Source organism: Columba livia, chromosome 5 (genome assembly GCF_036013475.1).
Source record: "Columba livia isolate bColLiv1 breed racing homer chromosome 5, bColLiv1.pat.W.v2, whole genome shotgun sequence".
NCBI classification, from domain to species: Eukaryota; Metazoa; Chordata; class Aves; order Columbiformes; family Columbidae; genus Columba; species Columba livia.
Window position 1 is genome coordinate 34,402,974 of NC_088606.1, and position 22,600 is coordinate 34,425,573.

Below are 22,600 nucleotides of genomic sequence, written 5' to 3' on the forward strand. Positions count from 1 at the left end.
GCTCATCTCTAGTGCTTGCTTATCTACAGCTGTCCTATTTACATGTAACATTACTCAGATGAACCCTCTTGTTGAAAGTAAAACCCTTCCCCTCTCTTTAACTTCTAGTCAAACACCCAGATCGAACCCTTGATGTATCCTTGTAATTTCTTGGTAATCTATCAAAATCTTGCAAACATTATGAATTCCAATATATGGAAAAATATCTCTAATAATGTTCATTGTACTCCACAGCATACTACACATTTATGGATCTGATTACATCAATCTTAGTGCCTGGTAAGTGACGTGGCATCTCTGTGCCCACAGAGAAATCTCATTGGAATTTAAATCCTTTTTGAATCTGATGTATACATCAAGCAGAAAATTATTAATGCCTTGGATTCACTAACTTCTTGCTACAGGCACATTTGCTAAGCAATGTAATCCTTTGCAACAAATGATAGCACCTCTAAAAACCTAGGCTGAATATTACTTAATAAAGCCAACTGTTAACAATATGTGCTTAAAGGGCTAAATTTCAGGTTATTAATAAAAAAAAATAAATATAAACTACATAGTTCAGCATTTTACATTGATTTTATATGTTTGGTAGGTAACTTATAAAATTCTCACTAATACTAAAGTTTCTGTTAACTGGAATGAAAGATTTTAAGAGTAATAAAAGCATAAAAATATTCAACTGACAAAAAATTATATAAGCCTGCATGTATCTCCGGTAGCAGTGAGAAGGGAATACACCCCCTACCAGAATTTTGCAAGTAAGTAGTGTGCAGCAGCTACAAGAGACCATGTAACATCCAATGAATGTCATGCCATGCAGAAAGGGAGCAATCCTTGCAGAAAGTGACCACATGTTGTGTCTTCCTAAATGTAAGCTAGCTTACACTAGGAAAAATAAACCAATAAATCTGACACAGTTTGTAAAAAGAGGGTAGCCAGCTAAATTGAGACATACCTGTAAATTTCAAGGAAAACAGATACTTTCATGGACAATTTCATTGGTAAAACCTCTACGTATTGTTAAACTGTGTTCAGCATTTAAATTCTGCAGACTGGAATGAGGCAATTCAGCATGCAACACATCAATAAATGTAAATGATATATTGCATACAACTTATCTGAGGCCAAGCTAATTAAAGAATGAAACCACACCATATGTTAAAAATTAATTTCAAACTTTTGTTGAACTAGGGCTATGAACAATTGACATGCAGTATCCAAACATAATAACAACAGCCTTTCCTATCACAAACGGCATTACTTCCCCATTCTGTTTCTCACTTAGAGCTGCTACCTTAGTCTTAGGACAGCCTAGGCTATAATTTCTGTATAGATACAACAAAACTAACACCTATACTTCGTGGTAGTGTTCAAAAGATTATACCCAAGAAGAAAAAAAAAAAGTAAATTATTGCTATTTTAAAATACAATATATAAAAATATAGACCGGTATTTAAAATTCTATTTAAATTAATCACTTGTTTTGATGACAATTTACTTAAAAGAACTTACAGTATTTCTCATTTTCTAGGGAAATTATATGAATCATTACTTTTACTGATATATATAATGATTCGGCATGTAAAATGTGAAAACAATGCAAAAAATGGCTGAAAACAAGTTGAAGATGAAGTTTCAGTGACAAAAACTACAGAGGCAGTATGGATCCAATAAGAAAACTGATTGTAGTAGAGAGCAAGTTGTCTCTGATCTTGGGAGAATGTTTTTGGACACCTAACAGCTTTTTTATTACTGTGGCTGATTAAAATGAAAAGCCTTACTACTAAAATGTTCTTTTTGATGAGTTTTTTTTGCCATGAACTATAGACCTTGCAGTCCACTGGGATACAAATCCTTTGATCCTGTGCAGTCACATAAATTCAAAGTCGTAAAACAACATTGAATTTGATTTTATTAGTGTGGCTGATGTTGCCAGAATTGTAATGCAACCTTGTTTTTCTTCTCTTTTCTTCCTTTTCTTTTTGGGAGGGGGTGGAGAGGAAAGGAGAGTTTACTGTCAACATTGCTTCACAATATAAAGAACTAATTTCTTTGGCAACCAGTCTCCAGATTAAGCCATTACAACAAAGCTTCATAACAACATAGGAAAGTAATGATATATATCACATTCTCCTAAATTGCAACCAGTGACTTGGTTGAGCCAAAGTCAAAGCAAAAAGTAGTGTAAGTACAGCACACAGAAAACAGTAAGCAAAGTTATATATCTGTAGAATGACAATGGGGAACGAGGAATACTACATTTCAGCAGGAATGTTTTGTCTAAAAAGTCTAAGAATACCTACACTGAGGAGATGACTAGCCTTGCCACAAATATGTGGAGCTGACATGTGCTGTGAAAACAGCTAGAAGATTTTGAGGTGCAGCAAGCTGTTCACTTCCTAGCTATGGAGGGAAATTAATTTTCAGGGGTCTTTTTGACAATGGTTATCAAAATAACAAGAGAGGTTCAGTTTTACTCTAAGGAACACAGTCATCTAAAAGAGTAATTGATGCTTACAATTATCACATTCCTCACATGTTACAGAGAGGGACCTCAACACGACAAAAGAAATGGATTGTTTGGTGAAACAGTCCTTCCTCTGACATAAAATATGTTAAACTACAAAAAATACTACTCCTTTTTCTATAGCAAAGGAAATTAAAGCAGAGGCTAATTTCACATCAGCTTCACATTCAGAAAACAACAGTTTTCATTAAGTTACACACTTTCTATGGAAGAACAACAAAAAAAATCTATTCCTTTCTTCACAACTTCATTATATATATTTTTTTTTTCATATTGACAATATAATACTTGGCTCAGTTAAAGAGAAAATTCAAACTGCAGATACCATGTCAAGGCAAAGCATGTAAGGAGATCTTACACACACAAGGCTATCTTTCATGATTTCTATCTTAATTTAACTAAGAAGCTTCCAATTCTGCAAATAAACTTTAGTGTTAAAAACAGAAGACAGTCTTTAAATATTCACCAATCAGGTAATATTTAGAAGAAAACCCAATACTGTGTTTATAACTAGCGCTAGCCTTCTTTTTAACACTGTAGATTTGTTTATGCTCCACGTTGCAGATAAAGATACTAGTATCTCACATATAGCTCATGAACTTCCAAGATTCCATCTGGATAAACAGAAGTATAACATCAATTATGGAAATGACTCTGTAATTGTGTAAAAGACATGCCTACTTTAAACTAATGTATACTACATGCTAATCATGCATCATCACATTATTCTAGATGCTCCTATTGTGGAAACCAAAAATATTGCACATATAAAAATGTGTTAAAAACCCTAACTTGGTCAATTACTCCAAAGGGAAAAGTGTAGCTGCCAGAGTAACCTTAATTTTCTCTGTCTCCATCAATGTTTCCACGTAGAGCAGCTACACAGAAACTTTATCTTCAACAGAACTGGTATCTCATTCAGACAATGTGATGGGAGTTATTCCAGACAAAAATCCAAAACTGTATTATGAAAAGGCTGCAAGATTTTAAGACTTCTGCATTATGTGTGCTGAGTTGAAAGGTATAAAATAAACAAAGCATGGAACCTCAGTAAGAGACATATAACAGTAAAGGCATGATAATGCTGACCTGGAAAAGCAGATTCTATACTTGCTTAAGTTGTAAAGTTCCTACAATACGAGTCACAAGTCATTTTAGTCAGTGTTTCTCGAGTGGTAACCAATGATACACTTATTTTCTAAGCAGCTATCTTGAGATCCTGGGATCCAATCTACAGTTGCAAGGTAAGTTGAAATGAACTATGATGCGAATGTATATGTAAACACAAGCATACCAATGAATTTGTTATACCTTAGGTCTTTGGTATACCTTAGGTGCATATAATATGAATTATAATACGTGCCATATCTGAACATATATGATAAAATCCAGTTTATACATATGAAACATCCTAACAAATTAAAACTTGGGACACTGGAAAATCCGTAATGAAAGCATCTATATTCAGCTCACATTTTGATTAATGAACAAGGGAGGTTATTACTCAGTGACCGACAAAGATAAAATCAAATACTGATAGACTATCTTCATTCTATGATACATATTCTGGGGGAAATTGTCCATTCCTAAGCAGAATGTTTATTGTGATGCCCAGATCCAAGTCTCTGCAATCTATCTCCTACAGTTTTGTCTTAACATCCAGATTACTTTCCCCGTCCAGCTAGCCAGTCTCATCCTAGTATCTCTACTCACCACTTTCTACCTAAAGCTCCACCTCTCATATCTCCATAAATCTTTCCAGCTCTTGTGGCCTTCTTCAGATTCCAGTGGCTTTTCTTTGACATTGCCTTATAATCCAAAAGGGGTCAGGAGACAGGCTCCTAGCTATTAGTTTCAAAGCATCCTTGGAAGGGTGATCCCCACCTAAGCAAGAGTAACTTGTGTCACCCATTAATCAGTGGAATTTAGTTTTGCCCCAGAGTTATTTTTATAACAACTTTGTTGGCTTCAGTATCTTTGGAGGCTTTGTGGAAATGGCACATTAAAAATTTGGTCAGCCCCATAAGGTGCAAAAGGTACAATGAGTACTGGATTTACAAAGCCAGAAGATGTTAAAATCTGAAGTCTTTACTTAATATGAGAAGGAATAGATTTGTTTCAAGATATTTAACTTCCAATTTCAGATAGATTTTCCCTCTATCAGCAAAAACTTCACCCTTGCCAAATGTGTCCCTGTTCTAAAAACAGGAATATTAAAGCAAGAATTTTTAAGCTACACAAAATTATGTATTTCATTCAGAGAAACGGCTTACCATAATTAGATTCAAACAAACATCTGCTGTCGTAAATTTCAAAAAGCAGATGATTTTGGCAAGGAAGCATGTGGTACATGTTTTTAAAATCAAACTGATAAGATAACATTGATACTATTTAATTTTTAGTGTCTTTTATACTCCCATGATGACATTTCACTCCTTTTCTCTTGTAGACAATTGTTTCCTGTGTTACAGAGGTCTTCCAATTCTGTCAGAATAAAATGTCATCATGTTCACAGTATGTGTTCTACTTTATTCTCCTGAGTGCATACCATATTTACTCAAGGTGATGGGATAAATTAACTTTCACAAACTATGATAAATGCAGGGATTTATAATTAATTTTTTCAGAAGAGTTTCTTTTTAGCCCTAATTAAGCAAAGTGTTTTGTAATGTGTCTAAATTTGAACAGGAGCTCAGTCTTGCTGACGTTTTATCACTATAAATTGTCTTGTTGATCTGCACACACATTTCAGCTATATATTAATAATACCATGTCCACATACTGAAACAGAGTTAAAGAGATATTCACTGTATACAATACATATAATATGATCTCTGGTAACTTCTCAAATAAACAAAAGAATCCTTGGATCAACATGTGGAATTAAGAGCATTCTGCAGCTGAAATGAAGTCTAAACAATCCAAGTTCTTACAGTGAATTTGTATTGATGAAAATAATAAAGCAAGTAGCAGTGAAAAAAGAAAGAGGAAGAGGGGAAAACAAAAGACCACCAAACCCATCAAACAACAACAACACAATGAAAGAAAAGAGCCTTCCTGGATATTCAAGCTATCTGATAGAAAATAATCACAATCTAAATGCATGATTAAAGGAAAATAAGGATGAAAGGCACCCCTTGCATCAAAAATATGGAAAAGAGAAGTCAGTGGAAGAGGAGAAGAGGGTGAGAATTTTGCTTAATTGGAAGTATCAGAGCACAGCAGAGATACTTAAAACTTCATCAAGAATTTGAGTACAGAGTATGACACAAATATAGGCATTATAATGTGCAAGTTTTTAAAATGCAATTAGCACTGAACTGGGAAATCATTCCCTAGTCTGCTACTCCACCTTTTCTAGCACTGGCCATGCAAATTTTTCATTACAGCGTAATTTTTCTCCTGCTGGGATTTTTCTGTTTCAGGAAACACATACCTTAAAGATAATCTTACTCCCATTGTCTGGAAGCCCTAGGAGTACTGAAATTGACATTTTAATATAATTTCAGAGGATTTCAGTCTCTTCTTTCTCATATTTTTTAAGCTTTTCTCAGCCTTTATATTTTCACTGTCTTGCACTGCAGAGAGGTTCTGCACTGAACAGGAGGACCTCCTTCAGGAGGACCAAGTAGCTAAGAAGATTCATAAGACACACAGTAAACACGCACTGGTAAGCCATACGTTTAACAGCTAACCACAAAAGTCTGAAACATTTCAAGTTAGGCAAGAGTAGTATCAATAATTAACCACAAGCTGGGAGACCTTCATCAGTAACAACACATGGAAATGCTGAAAAGCCCCAACAGCTCATTAGGAAAGACTGACTAATAAACCCTTGTGACCTTGGCTGCTCCTTTGAGCTGCAACCCCACTCCACCAGCCAGAAGCATACACGATACATATTCTCTTCTATTTGTGCATGCTGGGACATGAAAATCCGGTAGAAGAACACACAAAGCAGATAGCAACCTTATGGATGCATTTCATCTTGTAAAGATACAAGAATAACAATCTCAGTATTCCAAAGCAAAATATTATTACCAAAAGTCAGCATATTATCCACTTCTTAAATGTTGTTTTGTTAAATACTGTAGCATACCAAATCTTTCAACACTCTTCATCATTGGCCCCCATATTTTAACAATAGATTTCAAAACATAGTGGCTTCTGACAGATCGTGAAACCCCTATCCTATACAAGAATTCATGTATGCACATAGAAAACCAAGAGGAGAAGAAAAATTCTTTTTTTTTCCAGAAAGGAATCATAAAGATCTCTACTAAGAGCATCCATGTCAGAAAATTTTCAATCGAATCCACTTTGTTGTAACAGACTATCTACAACAGAGAAGATTAAGACAAATTCAAATATTGTTAAATGTTTGATTTGGTATTAAAGTATTTAATTTCTGATGACCTTTCTGAAGGTGAAATGAAATTTCATGTTTACGTACAAGTAAAAGACATTTTAAATTGTCAAAATAAAAGTGAAATCGCCCACTTACACAAGAGGTTTTTTGATAAGCATTGTGGCATACAACAGCTTTCAACACTGTTCACCACTACCACCCACAGTCAAATTACAAATGTCAAAATGTGGCAAAGAGAAGCAACACCTTTTGTTACACTCATAACGAAGGAGCAATGGAAGCATTCACAAATGGAAGCACACTGACCTCAGGCAAAACAAATGGGAAAGTGGAAAGACAAAGGGCCAGGGAAAGACTTGTGAAGCATGAGATAGGTTAAAACAGATTTGAAAAGAATTAACAGGTTGTCACACAGGTAAAGCTTTATTTCTTCTCTCAATAACTGAGAAAATGCTTTGATGTCTTTGTGGTCTCAGTACAAAATAAAAACGAATCATTCTGCATTATCAGACATTTCTGACTGGTACTATGGCTTTCTCATTCACATTCTTTTTTCTTCCACAACTTTCAACCTTTTTCTATGGCACTTTGAGGCATTGGTCATTAATCTCAATTTATGATACAAAATTGTTTTCAAAGTTAAGCAAATTCACTTCTACATTTCAGCTCTTCAAGCCTTTGCAAAAAATGCAAACATTACTAAGGAGACCACAAAGGCCACTATGAACACCCCATGATACATTATTCTCTAAATGAGGCCAGCCTGTTCGTTCATAATGTCATAAGCAGTCATACACCAACTGTAATTACTGTTAACTATTTCTTAAGTTTCAATAATATGTTCCTAACTATGTTAGAAGCAGTTATAGGTATTTCCTTCTAAAATTTGCAATAAGATATTTCAGTCATGTAGAAACATTACTATATAACATATGTTATGTATAATATATGTTAGATATAATACATAATATGTATAATTTACAAGCAATCTCTAGTTTATATTCTATTGTTATCAAATATTTGTTATTATCATTTATAGAGTATATTATATAATGTGCATCATATAATATATAGTGATATTATTATAAAAACCTGTGATTAATGGCTAAAGACACTATTATTCTCAGTTTGGGAACATGTAAAAGATGCAGTGAGTTGGTGGAAGCCTAATAACTTGTATTAGAGAGAAAGATCCATCCTATCCCATGTTATAGGACACTTTAGGACTTCAATTCCATCTATTCCATTCCAAAAGCAGTATCAAACTTCCATGTAACTGAAGGTGAAGGGTTATTTGGTACCATTGTGCTAATGGGAAGAAGGAGAAAATAGGGGAAAAGCTTAACTTTCAAACTCATTTTATCAAATGAACTTAGAAAAAAAAATATGCTACATCCCTGTGCAGCTATGTTAACTATTAAATACTGCAATCAGAATATTGCCTTAAAGTCAGTTTCTTCCTTTCAAAAGTCAGTAGTCCATTTACAATATTTTGATTTAATGTTAAGATGCTGCCATCTACTTAGTTGGTTATTAGATACTCTAGACTTGGTTCTGTAGGGAAAAATACTATCAAGGTGATGACAACTACTACTTATCTATCAAGCAACTTTGATTCTAGTTCCATGATGTGAAAGCTAATTTCTGACCTAAAACTAAGCCTGTGTCAGATCCACCAATAGTGGGCAGGATGATACCACCACACCTACTCTCACCATTTACAAGGACGTATGGAATTCTCACATATCCAGAGAAGCTGTGATGTGCTTTGGAAACTTCTTCTAAAAGACTGAGCTGACATCTAGTGGCAGAAGCAGGGAAAGTAAAAAATTCAACAAATAGCTTAATGTCTTAAAAATACATAATTCACTTTTTTTGCAAATAACAGGTGAAAAATTCAAGAAACGTTTTGAACACAGCAACTAGTAAACGTAGTTAAAGGTAACTGGGTAAAAAGAAAGTATTTGTCTCTACTGTATTACCCTTTCTAAAGATCATCTTCATGTAGATGATTCAGTTGAATTCTCTACACTAATGAACCCATTAAGAGATATTATTATTATTATTGGAACATCTTTCTTTTGAGGAAAGACAGACAGCTGGGTCTGTTCAGCCTGGAGAAGAGAAGGCTGAGAGAGGATCTCATCAATGTTTATAAATATCTCAAGGGTGCATGTCAAGAGAATGGGACCAGACTCCTTTCAGTGGTGCCAACCAATAGGATAAGGGACAATAGGCACAGGCTGAAGCATAAGAGGTTCCATCTGAACATGAGGAGAAACTTCTTTACTTTGAGGGTGCCAGAACACTGGAACAGGCTGCCCAGAGAAGTTGTGGAGTCTCCTTTCCTGGAGACATTCAATACTCACCTGAACACATTCCAGTGCAATCTACTCTAGGTGGGTTGGACTAGATGATCTCCAGAGGTCCCTTCCAACCCCAACCATTCTGTGATTCTGTGATTCACTGTAACTTCAGCTGCCTACAGTATCAGCACCCACCCATGGGTAAAGCTCTGTTTGTACTCTGGATATTCCATAAGAAGTTTATAGGAAATGAACATTGCAAAAGTAAATCTTAAAGAATAAAAATCCAGTAGGATTTTCATTCACAATGAAAAAAAATAACTTCAAAAATAAACAGTACAGAAGTGTAGGACACTTTCTATTGCTAAAGAGTAAACAGATCTCTCACAAGCCACTATATACAGGCTTCAAAGGACAGATTCTGGATAACTTTGCTTGCTTTCACCTTCAGAGGGCAGTTTAATAATTTCTGGGAACTTTCCCCTACATGTATCTTCCAGGGCTCCTTAAAATTTTTCTAGGCATTTCAGGAATAACAAAGACTAAAGGTCTCACTCCTCATCTTTTACAGAGATGATGACCAACCTTTTTCTTAAATACAAGATATGGGATTTGGATCAGTTTCCAAAAGAGCTGGTTCAGATAAATGTCTGTCTGTAGGTTCCTTCAGTGCATAGTACAAAACCACATTTAACCCAAGTATTTCTAATAGCTGGATATCTATCACCACATTTTTCTGTTATACCCTCAAAGAATAAAATGCAACAAGTTATTACATTAAATCACAAAATTATTTTGCTTCCCTACACATTCCCATATGGAATTTTATAATGTAAAGTTCAATATGTACAGCAGTATGTAGTAATTCATATTTTTTTGTCTTAAAATACATCTTTACCTTCCTTCAAATAATGAAAAGCCAGAGGAAAGAGAGTATACAGACAATGTCTGGTTTTCTCTAATGCATTCCATTTTTACCAGTGTAAATGCTAATAACATAAAGAATGAAAAACAATCATGTCCCTTTGCTGTTATATTTAAATATTACAGACTGAAGCAATTTCAAGGAAAAGTAATAATTTTTAAATGAATCATGAAACCTAGGAAAAATTCTTTGAAATTAGAGACAAAATAATAAAGGTTAACAACATAGATGCAAAGAAAAAAAAATTGTTCTTTAAAATGTTGGAACATCAGGGACACAGGAGAAAGAACCTCTTAAAGCAGATGGACTATAAAAAAGGGGAAAAAATTACACCCTTTCATTTAGTAAACTACTAAAAGTTAGAAGCAGAACTAACAATTTATGATTTATTAAAACAGCAGGACTGTGTAGTAGCATCTGACTCTCTGATTTCATCCAGTATAAAAAATAACATGCTGCAGTAAGATTTGACATTCTCTTCACAAAATGAATAACTTAGTGTTGACCTTTTTTGGACACAGGACATATTAAGAATATAGGAATTCGATATTTTCAGCCTAAATGTTTTTTAGATTATTCATCTGGCACTATATAGAAATTTTCACATGACATTCTACATGTTCCAGAGAAATAAACAGTTCCAAATCAACTGTAGAAACAAAAAGGATGCATCCACGATGGGTCACATTCTAGTATAATTAATTCATTGTCAAGGAGATACAGGGAAAGAACAGGAACACTACTCAGATGGCATAGCATTCCAAAGTCATGAAAGCATGTGATATTATTATTTATTCATCAGTACTATGTACCAAAACCTATGTGCAGACTCTGTTTCAGGAAACTCTTGAAACACTAATAGCTGGAAATGGCATTCTAGGGCAACATTTCCCAGTAATTTAATCACTATGCATCTTTTATGAATTTGATGCCTTACACCAGTCTGGGCTGAGGCAAAAAAATCAAGCAGCACACTGTTAAGGAAGGGGCATGGAGGCAACGGTAGCAGAAGCAAAATGCAAGAGACAATGAAGATACTTAAACTTGCCAAAAAACCCCAATCATACAGGACCTCCATCATACAGGAAGAAAGCATTTCTCATATGTGTTTTCTAAGCACCCACTACTGGTCACTGCTGGAGACAGGATACTTGCTTCAACTGCGCTTTGGTATAGGAAGTTTTTACATTCATCAATATTGTAAAATATGTCAGGAATCATCAGTCTTACAAACTTGCAAACAGAACTCTGTGCAAGGTCTCCAGTAACTTATGAGTAACTCCAAAACTGAACTCCAAAACTCTTGTTTGAATTATGTCTTGCCTACAATAATCTAAATATTATTTTTCTGAATCAATTATTTTTTCTGAGCACCATGAGGTTAGACCTTTCACTTCAGTGCCATTACCTAAAAGGCCTACAAATCATAAACACCTTTTCTGGTTTGCCTTTGGAACTACATAGTGTGAGATAAAACAGTACCAAACATGCAAGCAAACACATGCAATGTAAGAAAACGTGATCTGTAGGACATTGTTGCTAAGAATGTGTAAGTCTTCTACTAATCACAGACAGCAAATATTGGCATTTTAGCTCACTTCTAATTATAACTACATACGTATATAAAACTGTGAGATTTTATGGTGCTGAAAGTTACATCACAATTTCATTTTTCTGGAAACAACCTGCTCACAATTTCCTTACTACTAAACAAGATAACAAATAAACACAATCATTAAGACATGATGATATTTGAGGAAAAGCCAAATAATCCAGACAAAAAATAATAAACTGATTTAAAAGAGAATGTTTATATCATTCAAAGTTATGAGCAGCAAATAAATTAGTCTACTTCTGCTCCAGTGTCTTTCAGATGTACTCTTGTGGGAAACAACATATGCAAGACAAACATTAACATTCTTTCAATGAAAAATGAAATTGGAGAGATGTGTGGTTTTTTATTATGGTTGTCAGTACCTGTCCCCTCTGCCTCTAGTGTTTCCAGGGTTGCTGGAGATGCACAAACACATTTTTCTCTCTCACTGAGACTACGTATTCTCTGAAATGCCCTCTCAAAATGAACAAATCCTCCTCAAATGCACCTGCTGTTCTTGTGTGAGAGAGTTATGTTATTCTTTATAAAAGTTGATAAAATTAATAGCATTTATCGTATATTACTGTTGTATTTACTTTAGTGCTAGCTTGCATTTCCCTGTGCTGAATTTTAAGAGATGCTGCACAGACCAGAGACTCTGCCTGTCCTGTCCACTCCACAAGCCGCTATCATCATTCCACCCCTTTCTACTCAAAGACCTCACTGAGCTTTCCACACTTCATAGGGTTTTACATTAATTGTTGCCTCAGCCCTTGTGCAGACACAAAGACATAGACACTCTGCGTCATACAAATACTGTACTTGTACTAGTCTGATGATTGCTATACGTGATCTGCCTAATGACATGGCCAATGTTATCAATATCCTGGATTATCAGATTCCCAGTGTTAGAAAATTCGTGTTTTTCCCATTCTCTTCACCTTAATGAAGACAAAGAATATACAGAATGCAGAACGTTTTGTACTTGATTACTTGCAAAATAAGGATTTAGCATATGGACCTGTATTAGAACACAATGCAGCTATGCTTAAGAATATATTGCAACTGGAGAGAAAAGAAAGATGCTGTTAATTTTTCTTTAAACTAGGACTGCTCAACAAATTCACTGCAAGTTATACTGCCATTTGAGTTCCTGCTTTTAAGATAAAACCATTTCCTTGTTATATTTCACTTTGCTTGGCAGATTCAATTCTTAACATTTGATGGAAATATAGGTTTGTCCTACTTAAATCTGTAAAATGCACTAGAGTCAGGGAAAGAAAAAATCATTACAAAAGTATACCTTTAATGTTTCAATTTCTTCTTTGTGTTCTCTCTTCAAATGCAAAATTGCAGCTTGGTACTCTGTAAAAGTAAAAAAAGTACACTCTATTAGAGTTAGAAAACAATTTGCCATCTTCAGCATAGTATATTTCATACACCACCACTGGGTTCAGAATGCAAATGTAGGCTCTCTGACAGAAGACCTTTCACAAAGGTCATGGAAATCTGAATATAGTAATTAGCACTCTTTTCTAAGATCACATGACCGGATTTTACATGGTGCTTCTGAGACCAGAGGATAAAGCAAAGAGGTCTTCAATGATGAGAGGGGAAAATGGGTGGGAAGATACATCCGACTGAAATAGCAAGAGGTAACTTAATAAAATAAATAAATGTGAAGCTGATAGTATATTATGACACATGCTTCCACACCAATATCTGAATTCTAACTAATGAATCGTAAACATACAATCAGTATACACAGGCAAATTGGATAAAAAAGCAATCACAAATACAAATGAAGACCTGGAAAATTACACAACAGCAAGAGATACAAATAATTCTTTATCTTAATTATATCAGATGAAGATTAATTACAAGGCTTAAGTACCTTCACAGGGTAATAAATAGCTCTTTCATTTAGTAGGAATATAACAAAATACAAAGGCATAACAAAAATTGAAAGTGTGAAACTTAAAGCCAGAGAAAATTGAATCACCAGTGCAAAAACTAGGAAGCTGGGCATTGATTACACAGGTGTACTGATGGCTGTAATGTCAAGGTATAAATTTACCAAATGGACCTCTAGAACCTGGGTCTCATACTATGGTTTTTCTCAGTCTATACCACGGCTGCAGTTGGCCAGATGAAGAAAGAGAAGACCTTTCATTACAGCTGTGTAATGATTTAAGAGAAGCCTGTCTTCTATAAGACATTGGCCCAGAAGCTACAGCCCTCCTAAACAAACAACTGAAGTTCATTCTCAGAGCATCAAAACCCCACTTCTATCTGCTTCCAAATCAAAATGCATCCAAAAGTGTATTTCTAGTTCCCTGGCTTCGCTTCTGCTTCCTTGACTGAAAAAGGAATCAAATCCTAATTTAAGCAAGGATTGAAAACAGTCCAAAGATTTACATTTTGCTGCCAATGTTATCTAATACTGAAGGGGTTTGTATCGTTCCTGGAACAGTAGAACAAATAAAATAGCATTAGAACATCAAAGCATGCAACAAAGCACTAGATCAGTAAAATATTCCAGTGCTTAGATGCTTTTATCTTTTTTTTTTTTTTTTTTTCCTTTTTCTCTTGAAAGTATGTGGATGAAAGAGAAAAGGAAAGGTAACCTGGTCATCTCCCTGAAATCTGTATGATGTACAAGCTTTCAATGCAAAGCTATATTTTTCAAACACAGGTGAGGCTACATGTAAGCAGCTGAATTGATAAGCAAAATCAAAAGAAAAAGTAAAAACTTGGGTGATTCCAACTAGTAAGAGTGTCTAGCTAAAATCCTCCTTCCTCTCTAATGGCCTCTACTTTGAGCTTTCTAGCATAGGAAATCTGCCTGACTGCTCTGCTGGAGTCACAACCAGTTAGGTCGATGGACTTATAGATCTTCTGTTGTTAATCCCTTTGACTGGTTGGTATTCCCTCTGGACACAGACTCTGCTTATCCATTCACATAAACAGGATTTAAGAAAACAGCTGCCTCAGGTCTCCAGAAATAGTTGTGACCCTTCTGGTACCTCAGCTGGTTAAGCACAGACTGATTTGCAGGGCATGAACCTTCCCAGCATCCTGACTTGAAGTTTAAATCTTTATGGCCACGTGGTGACTAAAGCAAACTAAAGCTTTGACAATGCTGCTAAACACCGGTTCTTAGTCTGGCTAACAGGACACAGATCTACAGACCTACCTTAGCAAAAGATCTATTTTCTATGTGGGATTGCTCAATGCTTAACATTCTTTGGGATTTGAGTATGAGAGTCATAGTTCACATATGCTGACACAGACCTGCACTGGCACCAAAAGCAGATTTTTCAGCATTTCTACACATTCCCAACCCTCTGTTGTTTATTTTCTTATCTTGGCACAAATGTTTGTGCAGCTAGAGAATGACTGGAGAACTCTGATGGATGAAACCTATTAGACAATGTAAAAAGTTAAAGAATTTTTAAAAAATTAAGTATACACCATTTTTTGTGGCAGACATTTTGCAAAATACCATTATATTAAGTTATTTAAGTTGGCATGTGTTTTTCATTACTTCTAGCTAAATAGATTGCTTTGTTGAATCTTTGTTCTAAAGCAGAAGATAGAGATCAGCAATTATTTTGTTTTACTTATTCCCTAAAAATATGCTTAGAAAGTACTAGATCATAATAATTAATAAACCTAGTTCATTACTTTAAACAATGCTACTGCATAAAAGCAAGTGTATGATTAATTTCTATACTGTAACATATTTAATAGATTGACTACTATGCAATAAACGGACATTCTACAGCATAAGTTTCTTTTGTTTCTTTCTACCATTATATTTCTCCTTTACCTAGAAGAAACTATCTATTGGCTAGAAGCTGACACCTGGCAAAGTACCTTTCAAATCTTCTCAAGCAAACGCTTATTTTTGTGTGTAAGATATTATAGTGAAAAAGGAATCACATCACAATTATAGTTTTGTATAATACGAAGTAACTCATGTCTATTCATTTCATATTTTTGTGATATCGCCCTAATTTCTATATCCATTCTACATAGATTAACATGCCAAGATGTTAACTTAACATCCCAAGAAAATATGCTGCACATAGAGATGCAAATCTGAATCATTAAAACACTGAAGAATTTGACTAGAAAGAATATTCCAAAAATCAGTTTCTAAGATACTCCCAACAGAACAATAAAGTTTAATTATGCAATGGTGTTGGGATGCTGCTTAGACTGGTAAAATCACAACAGCAAAGTAAACAGTAATGACATGATAATAGAAGTAACTCCACTGCAAACAAAATAGAGGCAGGGCTTTATAAACTGTGTTCTTAAATTCCATTTGACTCACAGAGTCATCTAGGCTACAGAAACAATCCAGAAGTACTATAAACTCTGAATTATCAGTGAATGCTTCGTCTAGTTACAAATTAACTATGACAGAGTTTAAGAAATTCCATACAGCTCTGTGTGTAGCCAGCCTGATTCTCATATAATCACTGTAACTAATCCAGCTTTATGAGTTAAGACACATGAAGATATGTGGAGAGTTCTCAGAGCCATCTGAGATAGAAGGTTGCAACTGGACTTTATGACCTCCCACTTCCTGGTACTACAGTATCTTAAGGACCTTTAAGACCAACATGGAAATAAAGCTTCTAATCACAGAACCACAGAATGGCTGATATTGAAAGTGACCTCTGGAGGACATCTGGCCCAATCCCACCCTGAGAGCTGCTTGCCCATGGCTATGGCCAGATAGCTTTTGAATGCTTCCATGGATCTTCATCCTCCTCATCCTCCCTGGGCAACCTATGCCAGTGCTCAGTCACCTGCACATGAGAAAGGGTTTCCTGATGTATAGTCGGACCTTCCAGGGTTTCAGTTTCTGCTTACACTGGTTCTGTCACTGCGCACCACTGGAAAGAGTCTGGCTCCCCCTTCTTTACACCCTGCCTTATAGATCCAAACTGATCTTCCATCACAAGGTGACTCTATTGTATCCCATGGCAGCATGCCACCCAGTTTGTGTAATGTCAGAGGGGTTGTATTTTCTGAGGTTTTAAAGTTGTTCATTCACAACAGAAGCTGATTGTACAAACATCCTGTTGTACTCACCTGGTCTCCATGCAGCCTGCCAGGTTAGTGAAAAGTGTTTCACTAAAATGCTTTTTTTAAAGTAGCAGCTTTCAAGTTGGCAAAGTACATGAGAAGCTGGACAAAGGTCTTGGTGAACACTAAAGATATTCAGTCACATAACAATGCAAGGTTTCCCTTTTCTACCTTGTTATTGGAAAAATAAAACAGTTAGTAATTGAGATGAAATTAATAATTAAAAAATTTTCTTACTGTGAAACTTACATTTCCATCTACTCCCATGTTTTGCTGCAGTTGGTAGATAAGACAGACATCTAATGCAGGCCTTCTAATCATGTGGAGTTATCAGAAAGATCAAACCTCTACTTGGGCCTCATCCTTAGGAGAACGATAATGATGAGAAAATGACCCTTCCCTCCACCACCACTACGACTTTACTGCATTTTCATCCTGTACGTTTGTACATTCTGCCTCTAGGACTTGCCATATGTATTTTGCATCCAGTGTGTAACATACACCAACATTAAACCACAAAGGTCCCCTGTTCACATAGAAACAGGACAAAGAGATGACTGTGGTCCAGATCAAATCACTTTTCCAAGTTTGGAGTTCTATACAGACCGCTTTCAGGGGCACAGTTATTACTCAGTGAAGGTACTTGGGAGTTATCCAAGTCAATCAGACTCTACAGTAAAGCTGCACTAAGGCATAACAGGAGAAAAAAATTGCTACAAAAGTAGGTGAAAATACCTAGGTTGGAAAGATAATCTCATTATAAACCATTAAAGCAGCAGAATGCTGGAAAAAGGAGCTGTATTTCTTTCCAGAAACTGAGTCAGTTTCTAGAAGACACTCAAAAGTGAAGTGAATTAAGCAAAACCACCTTGCTTTGCATTACCCATGTCACATATTCCTAATTTACAGAGTTTTGGGGGCACTTTTGTTCCTATTTCTACAGATCTCTGTAAAGGTAAACTGAGAACTGCCACAGTCCAGAGTGGTGCAACTGCAAAATAAAAATCATTCAATTTCATAGCAAACAAATGTATATCTCTATTGAGACAAGCCAAAAGGCTATTTTGTCTAGTATCCTGCCTCAGTAGCTAAAAAGCAGATGACATGTAAAAAATTAAAAACCAGCAAAAAGGTGGTAGCACTTTTCAGTACTACTGGAAGTGCAGCAACCTGATTTGCAGTTCAGGAACTTTCTAAACCAGAGAAGTTGTTTTCATATGTAACAGTTTGCAAGTGGATTCCTCTTCCTAGAATGTGCATTGCTGACCTTAAAACTCCTGGAAGCAGACAGTCCTGCAGCAAAGAGTTCATAGCACATTAGGTAAAGATCCTTTTGTTATTTTGAATCTGCACCTGTTTGGTTCATTTGATGTCTCCAATTCCTGTGCTAGAAGAAAGAGTGAGCAATTGCTCACCACTTACCCATTTACTTTTTTTCATGATTTTAGAGATCTCCATCATATGCCCCCTTGACTGATTCTTCTCCAGTAGAAATAATAGTAGTCTACATAGGCTTTCCTCGTAAGGAAAACGTTCCATATTGCTGATCAAAGTTGCCCTCCTTCCCTGAATCTTTTACAGCTCTACTGTACCCTCTCTGAGTTGACAAAAGTACATTTCCCAACAAAATTCAAAATGTGGATATTTATACAAAGGCATTATGATGATCTAAAAGATTTTATCATCTATTTTTTTCTTACTATTTCCTATAACTTCAGTTGCTTTTATCAGCAATAACTACATAGAACTGACCTGACACTTGCCAAGATCTATTTCAACTGCAAAGCTTTGCTTTTAAAGACCAATTGTCAGATCAGACTTCTTTATTTTATATATATATATTTAGGATTTTTTTCCTCAAGTGCACATCTTAATAGTTCTTTATTTTGGATTTCCTTTGCCATTTTATTGTACAGTCTCTCAATCCTAGAATTTATTTTATTTACCTTTTAATTTTCAATCCTTACGAAAAAAAGTTTGCATCCTGATGAGAGAATGGTAAGTTTGTATTCAGTTTTTACCTTCATCACTCTTACTAACTTCATATGAGTTGCAAGCTTCCCAATTCACAAGTCTCATTTTGCAGTTCATTCATGAGTATGTGCAGAATGTAGAGTTCCAGATCATTTGCACCCTCGGCAAGTTTGCTGACAATACAAATCTGGGAGAAGAGGCCCATAATCTGGAGGGTCTTGCTGCGATCCAGAGAGACCTCAACAGGCTGGAGAAATGGCCTGACAGGAACCTCATGAAGTTCAATGGGAGGAAGTGCAGTCTTGCACCTGAGGAGATACAACCCCAGGCACCAGGATGTACTGGGAGCCAATCGGCTGGAAAGCAGCTTTGCAGAAAAGGACCTGGGGGACACCGAGTTGAATGTGAGCCAGCGGTGTGTCCTTGAGACAAAGAAGGCCACAGTGTCCCAGGCTGCACTAGGAGGACTCTTGCCAGCTGGTCGAGGAAGGTGATGTAAAATTAGCGACTTCCACTGGGTGGCAGTTTTGTTCTCCATTAATAACCTTTTTCTTTTTTTTTTTCTTTATTTTTTTCTTTTTCTTTTTTTTTTTTTCTTCCTGAAGTCAAACTATAATTCACCAATTCATAGCTATATATACTTTTTTTTTTATTTTGAAAATGAATGTGTTATCTCTTTAGTTTTTCATCTTGATTTTTATTTTAATACAGTTTTGTGTCTTAGCTTTTTCCTAATGATTGTTAGATTGTATTTGATCGTAACATATATATCTGAAATTTCCTTGTTCTGCTGTATGTTTTTATAAGGTGTTTGGGAAAAAAAAAAAACACGACTTACAGAATGGTCAACTAGACTAATGTCATGATCCTGTTCTGCCACTCACAGATACAGTCAATATTAGAAAGTATCATAACTTTAATTCCAGTCATATCATATTTGGCTCTGCCTACACGCAGCAAAAAATCAATTATAATTAGTATGTTATCTGATTTTACACAAATATTTTAGCATTGAACATTGCAGAATCAGTGCAAATTATATAACATTCTTCCTTGGCTAACTTCTAGCTTTGGTATCAGTCTGTTTCCTTATTTTAAAGTAGGCTGGCAATATGATCATGTAAAGATAATATTGACTAAAAAGATATCAGTACATCAGGAAAAGAAATCTGGAACTAAAAGCGACGATTTTTTTTAATAATATTTTCTTTATCACAAGGTACTACAATATTTTAAATACACCAGTTAAAGCAAGAAATTAGCATCAAATCCAAAGTAATGGGTTGCAAGAAGGAAATTAGGTTGTGTTTTAACTAAACACCCCTGCAAGCAGGAAGCAACTCCGTGTCCTGTATTTGCATCAAATATAGCATGTGAACAGATATGATAATGATTGTGGAAGCACAATGGAAAAGCTGAAGAAGCAAAACAAAACAATTAAAAATAAGTTAATAATTGAGATGGACAAGAGGTGAACAAAGGGCTTAAAGTGCTCTAAGAAGGCAGAAATGGAATTCATTATAGAATCACAGACATCAGCTGTGTGAAAACAACAGAGTATCACACATTGTGAACCAGTGGGCAAATGCCTACAAGCATTCATAAATCACATCTTCTAGAGCAGAGTGTACAAATACTCTAAAGAACATTAAGGGTGTACAGATACAACAGCAGGAGGTTTCATTCACATTCTCTTGAATAGCAATTTAAGAACAAAAGTGCCTGGAACCCAAAAAATTGACAGATACCAAAACTTACATACAAGGAAAAGGAAACACAATAGAGAAAGGTTTCTCATCTGGATGTAAGTTATACAAAAAGCACATAGTTTTTAATCATTATTGTATTTTATAACTGTAAGTTTTAAAGCTTAACACAGAATAATCTGAAACAAAGGAAGATGTATTCAATATATTAGACTAATTTTTACATCACTGTGTTTTCTAAAATTTTGGCCCTCAAAGTTAATCTTATAAATCAAATATATAATAGACAACTGCTCATATCAACCATTAATAATCATAAACCCCAAGTATCTAAAATAGCAGCATATTCTAGTATTATTAGGCCCTTGATATTTGAACATGAATAAATCCATCGGTATTTACTGTGCCACCTGTTCAGCTTTAGTATTTATTTTAACTTTCCAGGATAAATATGATCTCCAGGCAATACACCTGTAACTTCTTTGGGCCTGTTGGGGTCTATGGTACTACAGAGAAAGTCGAGCTAGGATATTGAGGTGTTAAGGATGTTGAATGGAGGGTTTCGTTTGAGCTGACTTCTTCAACACACACAGAATTCCCAAATAACTACACTTCTGATCTTTTTAGTTACAAATTCAGAAGACCTCCAAAATCTGAATCGTCTATCTGTATGATCAGTAAATATTGTTTAGTGTGTTCAAGAAGTCACATAGGCCAGAATTCCTTCATCTCAGAACCCCAGCTTTTTAGGGCAGAGTTGAGTGGTAGGATTTTCTTTTACTGTTCCATGAACAATTCTAAGATGTTGTTTACTTATTTGTTCTCCTGGAAAGGAGGGAAAAAAAATAAAAGATTTGTGGGATGGGAAAATCTAGTAGCTCGCCCATTTGCCCAGTCTCCAAGCGGGCAATAAATCACCTGAGTGGCCTGTAACTCTAAATACCCAAGTGTTTCTAGGACCTCCACACCACCGCCATAGTCTTGTAAGGTGGGGCCTTCTTGAACTGAAGGAAATGGGAGGTGCTAGCAATTGAGTTGTCAGGGAGAGATGAGTCTGTCAGAGCAGACTCTTCAGAAGTCCACCTAATGGCAGTTTATACAGAAAATCTAACTTTCCTGCCCCAAGATCATTGATGGTATGTCCAGGGAAATTCTAACAAATTCCTATGTAAGTCGCTTTAATTAATGCAAAAATGTCTGAACACCAACTTATTTCTTAAGAAGTATTCACAAAGCTGTAATAAATATGAGTGAACTCTCATTCTGAAACTTCAAAGGAACAGCACAGGGCTTCAAAGTCCTTCGGATTTATTTCTTCTAATACAATGTCCACTTGCATCATCATCTAAATGGTGTTCCATGGTTCCAAGGACTAACTTGTTCTTCAGTGATATAATGCATCAAGAGTTTATCCTGATCATAAGATTCATTTATAAGCCTTGTAAAATAATCACATTGAATATTCATGAACAATATCTAGTGTTCCTAACTCAACTACAAAAAAGGATCAAAAGAAGAAAACAAGTCTTAATGCTTAGAAAGTTTTAACTCAGCAGATTGCCTATACTGTAATTGTTTGAAAAGCGTGGGAACAGGAAACAGCTAAATGAATAAACAAATAATGATCATCCATACACAGTATAATGACAGGTTCTCAGCTTACAGAAATAAAGGAGAAGACAGGCCAGAGATACTGAAGCAATATATTACACTAGAAGAAGGACTAAGAAAGAATTTCTTGTTCTCCAGAAAAGCTGTTTTAATCACTAGGGAGTCAGAGTATTCCATCATTTGAGAATGTCTTTAAGGAGCCTTTATTCAAATATTTATTTTTTTAAAAAAGGCAGACAGAAATTTAAGAGTAATTAATGTACATTACAGATCATATAAACTCAATGTCAAAAAAAGTAGTATACTTACAAAATGTACACAGGTTCACCACCTCCATGATACCAGAATGAAACTAGTCAGTTTTCACCTAAAATACCACAGCTACTGTCTCAGCTGTCACAGAAGGACCCTTCACAATATCTCACCTTCTCTCATTTCCGCATACATGGAACAACATAAGTGCTTTGGAACATGCCTTACTC

General features: G+C 35.4%; 1 protein-coding gene across 2 annotated transcripts in view; it reads right to left on the reverse strand.

The window, feature by feature from the left end:
• Window positions 1-22,600, reverse strand: part of FMN1 (formin 1) — a 146,109-nt gene that overhangs the window by 107,515 nt on the left and 15,994 nt on the right. For both annotated transcript variants that reach the window (XM_005502448.3, XM_065064211.1), the window contains one exon: window positions 13,028-13,089. In XM_005502448.3, the coding sequence (XP_005502505.2) occupies window positions 13,028-13,089 (62 nt within the window). The remainder of the gene's footprint in view (window positions 1-13,027; window positions 13,090-22,600) is intronic.